Source organism: Neolamprologus multifasciatus, chromosome 9 (genome assembly GCF_963576455.1).
Source record: "Neolamprologus multifasciatus chromosome 9, fNeoMul1.2, whole genome shotgun sequence".
In the NCBI taxonomy this organism is placed as follows: Eukaryota; Metazoa; Chordata; class Actinopteri; order Cichliformes; family Cichlidae; genus Neolamprologus; species Neolamprologus multifasciatus.
The window spans coordinates 2757013-2769792 of record NC_140447.1 but is presented as its reverse complement, the minus strand read 5'-3'; the positions used below and the strand labels follow the sequence as shown (position 1 = coordinate 2769792).

Sequence of the window (12780 nt, the reverse complement as noted above, 5' to 3'; positions counted from 1 at the left end):
TACTGATTACTCCCCAAAAAAGTAATCCCGTTACTTTACTGATTACTTATTTTCAAAAGTAATTAATTACTTAGTTACTTAGTTACTTTTTAAAAACACGATTTACAACCTGAATAGGTGATAAAGTGATAGATCTTTCAGCCCAATTCTACTTTTTCTGCATAATCATCATACAAAATGTAATCAAATGGAAAAGTCTCTTTTTAAAACTCGTTTTATTAGTTTTAATCTTTTAACTTTGTGCATCAAGCAAACATTTAATTATCTGCAACATTCTCTGACTGGAAGAAATTTGTTTAACATTTAAACCTATTTTCTGCACATTCCTGCACATAAAATAAAATATTTTGTGTGTTTACACTCAGTCTTTCAAATAGATGCAAGTAAAACACAGCAGAAAATAAATAAAGTCAAAGACTAGCGGTCCTGTTGCTCTATTTTCACCTGTAAAGCAGGAGTGGGGTAGGCGGAGGGTTACCCTGGTGCAGGTGTGCCGCGGTCAGTGGAAGAATCCGCGAGTTTCTCTGTGAGGTTCCCATTATGTCGTAGCTACTCGGTGCTTGTTTGGAAGTTTAGGGGTTTTTTTACTGTAAAAAGAAGTTTTCTTCCCACGCACAACGGACACTAATGTTTTTGTCACTTTTTATGGAATCAAACTCAAAGTAAGGTCAGTACTTCCACGCTTTAAACGCTGCACGCTCATACTCTCTCTGCACTCGATATATGATCCATTGTTGATCTGCACACAGCTGTTGTCACGAACGTCGCACTCGCTTACGTCACTGTCATGAGACATTCTCGCAAAAAAAATCACGGTTTTAGTAACACAGTAACGCAGCGTTCCTACGGGAAAGTAACGGTAATCTAATTACCGTTTTTGCAATAGTAATCTCTTACTTTACTCGTTACTTGAAAAAAGTAATCGGATTACAGTAACGCGTTGGTCATGATAAGATAAAGATCCCAAGCATATCAACTCATCTCATAAAGCCATATTTTATGTTTCATGTTTAAACAGGAGTGTTAACACAGCTGTGTCATTGCTGCATTATAACACAACCATGTGTTGAGTTTGTTGCAGAAAAACGAGGCGATGAAGGTGAATCTTTGCTAACTTTTAATTTGTTACAAATGTGTTTTTGAGCTGAGATGGATCAAATTCCAGGGAGCAGCTGGAGCAGTGAGTGTAACACACTCCTCTCCTTAACAGCAGCAGAGTAAGTTTAAATGTACTATACTTACTCTTCTAAAAACGTGACTGTGGTGTCAGGTAGCTGCCACCACCAAAACAGCGTGCAAGCGTGGGCGGCATAATCTGAGTGAAGCTGCTCATTATAAAACCCAAAAGGAGGATGAGGATGAATCACATGTTGCACAAAAGACAAATAATTGTTTCAACCTCGTTTCAACAAGGAGACGCACACCCTCTTCCCCCTCAGCACCCCCAGCAGGTACCATGTTGCTTCGCTGAATACGTGCCCACGTAACGCCAGAAGGCAGTTAGGCGTGGCTGCACGTCGGGCATCTGTGGAGGGAGGAGACGGGTGGAGGGAGGTGGAGGGAAGGCTGGTCGTCAGCTGAGACAAGGAGCAGTAAGGAGGAAGGAGCAAGTTGGAGAGGAGTGTTTACAAGCTCCAGGAGTTTACAAGTACATGAGTGTGCGTGTGTGTGTGTGTGTGTGTGTGTGTGTGTGTGTGTGTGTGAGAAAGGAAGACAAAGAGTGTGAGAGACGAGTGATTTCACAGCGATCTCGAGGCTCTGACTCACTGCTGACTCCAGCAGCAGCGTTGCTGTGTTTACACCTCAGAATGAAACAGATGGAGCAGAAGAACCAACCACCAGAGACGACCCTGCTCTGTTTATTATGGGCTGTTCAAGTATCGCCAATATTGGCGTCTTGTTGTTTGTCATTTTTAATATTGTTGAATTGTCTAATATCATTTTCTAAACTGTGCACCTGCAGGGAAACATTTGTTCTGTATCGCTGTCACAGCCATCCAAGAAGAAAGCAGATGGAGCGCTCACATGTCCGATCACAGCCTGATCCGTGTATCCCAGCCATATGTTGTTGTGGGTGTGTGCAACATTTCGGTCTTCCTGCCCTGGAGCATCAGACTCGAGTGTAACCTTGAGTGGAAACCATCAAAGCCCAGAGAAACGTGGAGCTCAAGGACGCTCAGGTGGCTGACCTGCTGTCACAGCAAAGAGAGACTCAACAGGCAAACTAAATTCACTTTATTCTATTAATGCGTGTTGTTTGTGTGTCAAATCAGTTCCTTAAAAGTGGAAAGGTTGGTGTGAATCTGAATAAAGAATCTGACTTTGCAAATTTAAGAAAATGAGGAAGCTGCAGCCTGTTGTCTGTGTGTGAGTCTGAGGTGAGCAGCAATTTAGGATTCGACAAAATGCAGCAACACGGAAGCACCGACCGTGCTTCCTCTAATGGTGAGTCAGACCAACGAGACTCCCTCTGTTAAACCAGAACTCAAATGTTTGTGTGTTTTAAATGTAATCACAGGCTGGATTTTGTTAACTTTTAAAGGTAAAAGAGTGGACACCTGGAAACTGCCTGCTAGAGTCTAATTATCAGTAACTACAGTGGGATGCAAAAGTTTGGGCAACCTTGCTAATAGTCATTATTTATGCACCTGCCTGATTTTATTTAAACAATTATCGCACACTTTCTGTAAATCCAATAAACTTCATTTCACTTCTCAAACATCACTGTGTGTGTCTCCTGTATGATATATGTAACTGACATTTTTTATTGCAACAACCAACGATTTAAACAGGAAAATAATGACTATTAACCCTTTAAAGCCTCTCCGTGTAACGCAGCTATTTTTAAATCCCGGTAGCTCTGCAACCACGTGAGCTAGCGCAATAATTTTTTTTGCATATGAAACCGGAGGAGTTGTACTTACATCTTATGCCATCAGCTTGTCCTCGGTCACAGTTTCCTTCCACATATAGCTTTGCAAAAACTGCATAAAAAGCACTTGCAGCAACAAAAACATAATATTCCAGAAACACGCTTTGCCGATCCGATCAGCTGTTTGTAACACTTCCTACAGTGGATTAGACGTCAGCGCGAACTTTTGCATGTCCAACATGACCTGCCCGAAGTGACGTCATTTTCGCAGAAATGTAGTTTTTTACCATCAGGGCCTCATGAGCCTATACTGGTGTTTTTAAAAGTTATGTTTGACTTTATGACTTTCTGTGTGGTTTCTGGGATGCTTAGGACTCATATTGCACTGCTGGAAATAGTTTATTTTGATGCATATGCTGCTTTTTTGCAAATTTGCATCATAATATTTATTTTCGTTTTTCCTGCAGTGTATAAAAATTGGTGTATTTCAAAAATAATACTATGAAGACACTCAAAATAAATTTCCTGTGGTGGGAAACTATTTTGTGCAACTTTTTTGTATTTACAGTTTTGAGGGATAAGCCTCTTAAATTTCTCTAACTAGAAATATATGTTAAAAAACAAAAACAATTTTCAATTTTTTGTAGTTTATTGCACTTTTTTGCAATTTATGTAATTACTATGCACTTAATGCAGACATATTATTAAAATTTGGGCTGTAATGGTTGTATTGATGTATAGCAACTTGAAATGCTCCCAAAAATGGCTCCACAGCATGTAAACATATAATATAAGCTCTGGCGGACTTGGTTCTATGGTAGGTCTTAAAGGGTTAACAAGGCTGCCCAAATGTTTGCATCCCACTGTGTGTATGAACACAACAGTTACATCTGACTTTTCAGGCAGTAGAAAATATAAACTGGTATATCAGCCTGATCGAGTGTTATTCGTGCAATAACAGCGAGCTATCTGACGCCTTCTCAAACAGGAAATGGTTAATATTCTCTTAAGAGACTTCAGAATATGGAGTTAGCCTGACATTACATTCATTACATTAATATGTGAAAATATTTATTTATATGCATGTAACATCTGACTGTGCATGTGAGAACATCACTCAGCACAGCAGTGAGGCTCACTGATTGCATAGCAATGGCACAGAGGAACGCAATACACACAGACTACATGTCAGCACAACATCGTCCTCCTGCATCCATACGTCTGATACGCTCATTATCGCTTCAGTCGTCTGTATCTAAAGATCACTAAAGGTAACTTCAGTCCAACCAGGTCGCCTAAAACTAAACAGCAGAGCCAATTATCTGTCAGCTCTGGCCCAGCGTTCAACACTGGCAGCAGCGTGTGAAGGATGTAGACTGTAAAGCTACCTGGAGCTGCTTAGTATCACAGCGCACTTGTGTACATGACAGTGGGTGGGAGTGTGGGTGGAGGAAACGGGGAGGTGGGGTTTCTATGGCAATGGAGTGTTTGCGCTTCAGCTGCAGAATGGCAACATCCTCCCTGGAGGACGGCGACTTTAAGAGTTGTAATCTGGCGAAGTCTTCTCTGAGGAGCAGCAAACACACAACACCACGTGACCCAAAAGGTTGCTGCGACCTCCCGCCTGAGTCAGGCGTGTAGAGAAGGAGGCGCTGTGTGTGGGCGGGTCACGGGGCAGACGCAGCGAGGGCCGTGCACAGAGGATCAGGGTACAGTAAGGAGAGAAGGCTGATAATGGCACATGAGTTACGTGAGCTGGAAACCTCGACGGCTAAAAATGTCCTTGTGTGTTTGAACATCGCTTCCCGTTGACTTATCCTGTTATTGCCTTTAATTACATTTAATGTTTCATCTAACTAGCAGTGTTCAGAATAAACAGAGAACCAGGATCAGTAAACATATTGTAGCCCATGAATTATACATTCTCTGTCAAGGCCGCTTGGAAATGAGCACGTTTGCAAACTAACTGCAGAAACACAAGGTTGGGAAACATCTCGAGCTCTGTGATACTGAATCTATGAAAGTCTGGATATGAAGTTATGACTATAGAATACATATGAAATGTTTGGGTGTACTAGTACACTGTGCTCATTATTTGAACTTTAGCCATGTGTAGACCCAGAGTGTCATATCATACATGACAGAATGTCATAATAATGTTTCTATTTCTCAAGATTTTTGTTACTAATAAGTAACTTTTCTAATTTATTTTGCTCAATTTCAGCAGTGATCACTGCCCAGTGATGAATTAGTAAGTAAGAAACAAAAAAGTATTAAAAAGTATAGAAATAATTAAAGTGTTTGAATTTCCACCATAAGTTTGTCATGATGGATGGTGCAACATTTGCTTCTGTCTGCTACATTTTGTCACTTTTATACTCCATATAAGTGTGTGTGTGTGTGTGTGTGTGTGTGTGTGTGTGTGTGTGTGTGTGTGTGTGTGCGTGTGTGTGTGTGCGGGTGTGTGTGCGTGTGTGTGTGTAGATCTCATTTTTCTGATTATTCTGACATCATGTGGATTATCTGTTGCAGCAGACTCTGACAGGTGTGAGCTCTGGTTCCTTGTGAAATACTCATGAACAACATAGTTCTACCTCACAATCATCACAATCACAGTAATCAACACTTTCTAACGTTATAAAAATGTGCCTGACGAGCCCGTTCTCACTCCCGAGGCGTAACATGCCGACGTTTTGTCACGTCCCGCGGCGTTCCTGGGGAACGCAAAAGGAGACCTTCGGCGTTCTTATGGTACGCGGCGGGTTATGGCTGAAATCCAGTGCAATGACGCTCCCGCGGTAATAGACGTTCCAGCCCTGTATTCCAGCCCTAAACCTAACCTTATCCTAGCCCTAACCATAACCTTTTTCCTGAGGTTAACCAAGACTTTAATGATGTTAAATAGCGTGTTTCTAAGCGATTTGAAGAAAAAGAGCGAACATGTGTAGATTGAGTCCATACGGTTCCCATATTTCCTCATTTTTCCGAGGTCATCATTTAGGAACGTGGTGGGTAGCCGAAAACGTAATATGTTGACGATTTGTCACCTAGCCTAAAATGTTACGCTTTGGGAGTGAGAACGTGTTGGAGCGACAGTCGTGTCTAACGTGATACACCTATAGCTCAAAATGACCTTTGAGCAGCTCGCATGTCTCCCGAGCAGCCTGACAGGCCCTACCTTTGCTGAAGCCCACGCCTCCTTTTCCTTAACGATCCTATTTAGACCTATCAGACGTTTGGGGGCGGGGACAATCAAAAACACCTGGAAAGAGGTGGTCCTAGGATGTTTGGGAGAAATGTTTTCAGAGTAATGGTGAAAGAAACAACATTAAAAATCTGTTGACATGTTTCTGTGTCTAGTTTAGATGATAGCACACGCTTTGATCTAAGAGTATTTCAGGTGGTAAAGTTTGCTCCGTAATCATCTCCTCCACGCTCAGCATCAGGCTTTATGATATCAGCACATTATTGTAGAAGCCATCCAATCAAAAAGAAAAACTCCGCTCTGCTTCTTGTAGCATGAAGGCTGCTTCAGCCTCACTGTGCTCCACATGAGGAAGCTTTCTTCACTTACTGTATATGTGAGCAAAATGCTGATCAAATGAAGCCTCTTACTAAGAAAAAGCAAAGATCTTTACTTTGGATTCATTTCAGCTCTCAGTGTCTTTTCCTTCCACCAGTTCAGGGCTTTCTTAACAGGTCTTGGTGTCCATTTACACTCCTCCTCTGTGCCTCCCTGTTCATTGCCCACATCCGCCGGGCACTATGACAACAGCACCAGCAGCAGGCAGGGTTACCCCGGCCATAAGCCTGGTCAGATAGCACCAATGTGAACCTCTTTGCCCTTCTCTCATAAACACGGGAAGCTTCCTGCCGCACACTGAACCAAATGCAAATCCTCAGGAAAGAGACATTTAAGATATGAACACAGCGGAGTGAGTCGGCAGCGTTCCAGCGAACAGCTGAATATGTTCACCTTTGCAGAGCCATCCACGCTTATCAGGACGGAAAACTAAGCAGAGCAGGATTAATGTCAATTACCCAACTCCAACGTCAATTATTCAACTCGATGCACACGTGTGGAGTTTCTTCTCAGCACCTCCGTGTGAGTGTTTTTATGTGAAAACCTCATTTCATTTTCAGCTGCTGTCGTGACTGTTGGGAGTGCAGAGTCACATCGCTGGCTTTTCCACAGCAGGCCTGTAAACTACCCAAGAGCAAGGTGCACGGTCGAAGGCAGGCAGCTTGTTTTCTGTTTAGACAGGGGGGGGGTTCCTGAGCAAAGACTTTAATTCAGCCAACATCTGAATGTTTATCTTCTCCGCCCTGGAGAAACTGACATTTTAAAGAGGCATTTTAATCCCTTGCGTCAATATAGCCTTCACCAGCCTGGAAAATGAATGGCAATGACACACATGCACTCTTTTTCTCATCAGCCTCATCTTCATCTGCCCCGAGGTGCAGAGGACGTGCTGCTCGTGGCTGCAGAGGCACGTCTGAAGTCTGGTCACACGCTCGTGGTTGGGAACAACATGCATGATTTGCATCAAAGATAAAAGTGCCACAGGGAGGTGGGGACGGGTGGAGACGGCTTTGGATTTCATGCCCACGGCTCTTATGCAAAATCCATCGTTTCAGATATATTGTTTGTTTTTGAAGCTTGCTGGACATCGATTAATGTGAAACAGAGATTTGGAAGGCAAACGAAACTCGGGTTTATTGGCGTGCAGCGATTACTGAGCGTAAACACTGAGGACGAACCTGATTCCATGAAAGAAAGTGTGCAAAGGATGCAGATACTAACCTTTAACAAGAGGCTCCAAGTAAACTCAGGAGCGCATCAATCTGCACAAGATCAGAAACGTTTGGCATCCGTAAAGTTTTGCTCGATTTCTGATTGGTTTCATTTATCACACAGTTCCGACCCTTGTGACGTGTCACGGCCATTAAGCATGCAGGGGACACCATAATTGAGGCTAATTCTGGAAAACAACGTGTCACCTCAACGTCTATATCATTAGGATGCTATTTCTAACAGCTCCGAGTCAGCAAATCAATCACTACGCTGGGCCTCGATGAAAGCGAAGCAGGCTGTGGACGCTCGGATAAACAATCTGAAGGAGGAAAAACTAGATTCTTACTTTGACTGTCAAATTTCCTGATGATGGTGTCCAGGAAGGTGTTCTGCGGAGCCACATGGCCCCTCCGGACTGGCATCTTCGCTGCAGTGGCCCCTGGACTGCGAAAGACTTTGCGGAACTTTGAATAATATCACAGCGAGAGCGCAGTTGTCCAATCTCCGCAGCCGGGCGCACGACGCTCACGGCGCTCCCGGCATGGACGCTACAGCGCCAGGCTCAATCCGGGGGCCAAAGTTTTCCCAAGTTTGGCCGCAGAGAAAGTGAAATCTCTTTCCACGAGAAAGTGGGGAAGAGGAGAGTTCTGGAAAAGGAGGCGCGCTGTAGGATCTGAGCCGTTTTTTGCCCTCCAGTTTCCAGCCTGAAAGGCGCGAGCGTGTCTGCTTGTGTCCCCCGAGGGGAGGGTCGCCTGTCAGGTGATGTTCCTCCTGCTCTCACACTCGCTGGAGCGCGGGGGACCACTCATCCTGCGCTACAACCCGCTCCCGTGAAGCGAGCTTTCCGACGAACCTCTGTGGAGCCATGGCTCTGGCGCTGGGCTGCGCGTCTTTATTCCTCTCTTGTTCCACCTCCTCCTTGTCGCCACCTGAAGCTCAGCGCGTTTCACTGGGGAGGAAATGAAGAACAGCGGATTGGTTACATGAAAACAGCAGAGCTCAAGAACAGCAGCCCGAAGCGTAGATCAGTGTTTTTTTAGGAGGTGTTCACTGTATCTCTCTCCTCCATCTCGCTGTGCGCTCTGCCAGATGACTTCAGCTCCACTCGCTTCTAACTGCGTCTCTTTTTAACCCTTTGCGCATCCGGAGCGAGATAGCCAACCTTTGATGGATGGAGGAGAAGGAGCGCGCTCTCGGCCATCCCTGCTCTCCTCACCCCAGAAAAAACACTGCTTATTACACCTCCAAGAGCTTTGCAGTTTGGGGGTTTTGGTCGCTGAAAATGTGTCCCAGATATCATCAAAGAGCGCTGCAACTGATTTAAATGCCTCAAAACAAGATCATTTGTCACAAAGATGATCTTGTAATGAATGTGCGGTGCAGGTGAAAGGCTGCCGTTGTTAACAGGTGTTCGGCTTTGTGCTGCATTACCTGTCCTCAGCAGCTATGGGAGGGATTCAGTTTACATCCACGCCCTGCTCCTGTGCTGTGTAACAAAAGACTCCATCCATACCTCACAAAGGAACATTCACCTGCGCCAAAGTGAAGCGTGTCTCTCTGCCCGAGCTGATCCTGAATCAGCGCGTTTGCCGCGGATAACGAAAGGCCGTTTAAAACGCGCTGCTGGTGCTTCTTTATTGTGCTTCAGGGAGGGTCGGATGGGGATTCACCACTCAGCCTGCTCAGCTACGTCACAAGGGTTCCCCCCTTCCGTCAACCTGGGGATGATGCCTTCACGGAGCGTCGGGTTTTGTGGATCTAGCGGATGGATTGAAACCCAGTCCTGCTCTTCCGTTCTATTTTAGCATTATATGTAATATTTTTAAATATATGAATGTTCTCCAAACATTAAGAACGCGTAACGTGTCATTAATTTAGACACTTAGCTAAAAAGGACAAAATTTTATGTCGGAAATTAAACCACATCCTGTCATGGTACACAACAGTACAATGTAATTACACAAAATGATGATGATGATTATCATTGTTATTATTATCTCCAAAAGTTGATTCTGTTCATCTGGACGTAGAGTTTTGTGGGAGAAACGTTTCGTCATCATCCAGGTGACTTCTTCAGTCTCAGCTGACTGCAGGTTTCCCCAATCTTATAAACAGTACATTTGCATAATGACTGTTATTATTATGTTGTCACAAGTTAATTATTTAACTGACAAGCTTGTTTTCTTGTGATAAACGGTTGGTAGTATATATATTGTCATTGTGGGGGAAATGAAACAGAAATGCTGATTATGTCCCAAAGACGAGATCGGATGAAATTCTCGTCATTTTGTATTAAAATGCAGCAGCGTGTGGTTTGTAGTCTGTGATCTGTTCAGTGAGGGTTTTTTTTTTTAAGGAAATAAATACTTTATCAAGGATTTACAAATTACGATGACCTTGTTTGAAGCATCATTTCAATTTAGCTGTGAGGTATTAATTTTCCGATTGGCACTGAAGGCATCAGCAGACAAAGCTTTTTCCTGAATCCCTCGAAGTCCAGGAGCGGGACTGCAGCCGGGTCACCTGTGATGGGCTCTGAGGAAAACGTCCTTGTTTCAGCAGTGCCAAGCAAAGGCCTGAAGCCCCTCTGCTGCTCTGAAGCATTTACAAAAATGTCCTGCACAGCTCCATAAAGGCGCCCCCCCCCCCCTTTTCTCCTCAGCATCATATTTTCATATTTTTAATGATTAGTCACACGTGATAAATTGCAGCCCTGCAGCTGGACGAGGACTATCGATCAAAACGTGACTCTTTGGCATGAATTAAAAATGCATCGGTTTCTGCTCTTATTACTTCCAGCAGTATTTACTGAAGCAGCTGAAAGCCAGGGGAGGCGTGCTGGTCAGCCTTCCCCTCAAAACTCCCTTATTTAGTCAAGAAAAGAGAGAGGGAGGACGAGGACGAGGAGAGGAAGAAAGGAGGGGACCGAGGAGGCAAGAAGGCGATGATGAGCGAGGAAAATCAATATGTACCTAAAGTTCATTGATGAATTCCTAATGTGTGCGCACCTTACATTAGATTGGATAAACGACTGAAATAAATAAAGAGAACAAACTCCGGGCGTCACTTTGACACATCCATTAAAAGCTACATCTCCTTACAGCTGCGCAGTAAATGAAACTGTCAGCAGAAACGCTGTTTGTCACACTGCCAGTTGTGTTAACGGAAGACGTAGAAGCTGGAGGCAGCAGCAGGTTTTACTGAAGTAACCAAGAGAAACGCAGAGATGGATGATTTAAATCATGTATAATTTTACTGTCTTTGCATTCCCCATAAAAGACCCGGTGACACAGGAGACGAGCTCATCTGTGGGGAAATGAGCACTTTATATAAAAATGACTTGAACGCTAAAGAAGGTTTGTGTTGCAGCCAGGAGGCTGTCAGGACAGCAACGCTCTGTGATGCAAACCGAAGGAAAAGGGAAAAGAATAGCAGCGTGTTTGTGGTGTACGCATCTCATGTGCTTCATACACGAGCTTTGCAGATACTTATCTGTACTGACATCCTTTAGATGTTAAGTTTACTGAAGTGTGCAAGTAAAGCTGCTTAATTCTCTGGATTAGAATATGGTGATTACTCTCAGTGTGTTAAACTGTTATTATTATTATTATTATTATTATTATTATTATTGTTGTTGTTGTTATTATTGTTATTATTGTTGTTGTTGTTGTTATTGTTATTATTGTTATTATTGTTATTATTCTTCTTCTTATTATTATTGTTATTATTCTTATTGTTATTATTGTTATTATTCTTATTATTCTTATTGTTGTTATTATTGTTATTGTTATTATTGTTATTATTGTTATTATTATTATTATTATTGTTGTTGTTATTATTGTTATTATTATTATTATTGTTATTATTGTTGTTATTATTATTGTTATTATTATTATTATTATTATTGTTATTATTATTATTATTGTTGTTGTTATTATTGTTATTATTGTTGTTGTTATTGTTATTATTGTTATTATTGTTATTATTATTATTCTTATTATTATTGTTATTATTCTTATTGTTATTATTGTTATTATTGTTATTATTGTTATTGTTGTTATTATTGTTATTGTTATTATTGTTATTATTGTTATTATTATTATTATTATTGTTGTTGTTATTATTGTTATTATTATTATTATTGTTATTATTATTGTTGTTATTATTATTGTTATTATTATTGTTGTTATTGTTATTATTATTATTATTGTTATTATTATTGTTGTTATTATTATTATTGTTGTTATTATTGTTATTATTATTATTGTTGTTATTATTGTTATTATTATTATTGTTGTTGTTATTGTTGTTATTATTATTGTTGTTATTGTTATTATTATTGTTATTATTATTATTGTTATTATTATTGTTATTATTATTATTATTGTTGTTGTTGTTATTATTGTTATTATTATTGTTATTATTGTTGTTGTTATTATTATTAAAAAGCACATTAAGTATAATTTGACTGTATGAAGAACATCTGTCGGTGATCTCAGCCCTGAAATTGATCATAAATCAATCTTATAATCTTTTATCTTATAAACTTTTAATGGCACTTTTATTAATGTGGTGCTGCTGTAACGCTGCTTAAAACAGGAAAGGATTCCTCAGAGACAGACAGGTGACCGTGCTGTCCATTTATTGAGCAGCCCGTCAGCACTGCACTGTAAACATGGAAATATAACCCAGACTAGTAGCTGTTACGTTCAGACAGCTGCTACGTATACATACACAAACATACACATGAAATTTTAATGCAGTAGAACTTGTATCATAGGATCTTTAATCTATAAATACACAGTAGAATGTACAGGCTGCAGAATATGTAAGAAATATCCGATCAGCAGTAAGATTCGGTCATTTGATGACTGAGCACTACAGAGCACTGTGTTTATCAGCAGGGACTTTTTCCACTCGTCCATCCATCCACCCAAAATCCTCCATCTATCACCCAGCTGGCTTTTAGCGAGGTGCTCCTTCGTGCTTCGGACTTCACGCTGTTCTCTCTGCAGTGCATTCGCAGACGCGTCTGACAGACTCGCTCAGCGTCGGGACAGATCGCCTCCTGCGGAGAAAGGAAACAGTGAGCTGGTGTCTTCACCGCTACTCC

At 41.7% G+C, this 12780-nt stretch overlaps 2 protein-coding genes and 1 long non-coding RNA gene across 4 annotated transcripts in view; all 3 read right to left on the bottom strand.

The window, feature by feature from the left end:
• Window positions 1-9357, bottom strand: part of kcnh2b (potassium voltage-gated channel, subfamily H (eag-related), member 2b) — a 299962-nt gene extending 290605 nt beyond the window's left edge. The window contains exons 1-2 of one of the 2 annotated variants that reach the window (XM_085172651.1): window positions 9200-9357; window positions 8014-8616 (exon numbers count right to left, since the gene is read on the bottom strand). In XM_085172651.1, coding sequence (XP_085028777.1) covers window positions 8014-8089 — 76 coding nt within the window. In that variant the 5' untranslated portion in view covers window positions 8090-8616; window positions 9200-9357. Of the gene's footprint in view, window positions 1-8013; window positions 8617-9098 lie in introns of both variants that reach the window. The other variant, XM_085172652.1, reaches the window with a different exon arrangement.
• On the bottom strand, window positions 2838-8007 carry LOC146510776 (uncharacterized). The gene is made up of 2 exons (XR_014876100.1): window positions 5382-8007; window positions 2838-5250 (listed from the first exon to the last, which is right to left on the bottom strand). It is a non-coding gene; the product is annotated as an uncharacterized LOC146510776 (long non-coding RNA).
• A 2381-nt stretch (window positions 9358-11738) lies between the features above and the next one.
• sspo (SCO-spondin) overlaps window positions 11739-12780 on the bottom strand; it is a 124177-nt gene continuing 123135 nt past the window's right edge. Inside the window, exon 110 of the mRNA XM_085173116.1 lies at window positions 11739-12735. Within this exon, the coding sequence (XP_085029242.1) occupies window positions 12713-12735 (23 nt within the window). The 3' untranslated portion in view covers window positions 11739-12712. The remainder of the gene's footprint in view (window positions 12736-12780) is intronic.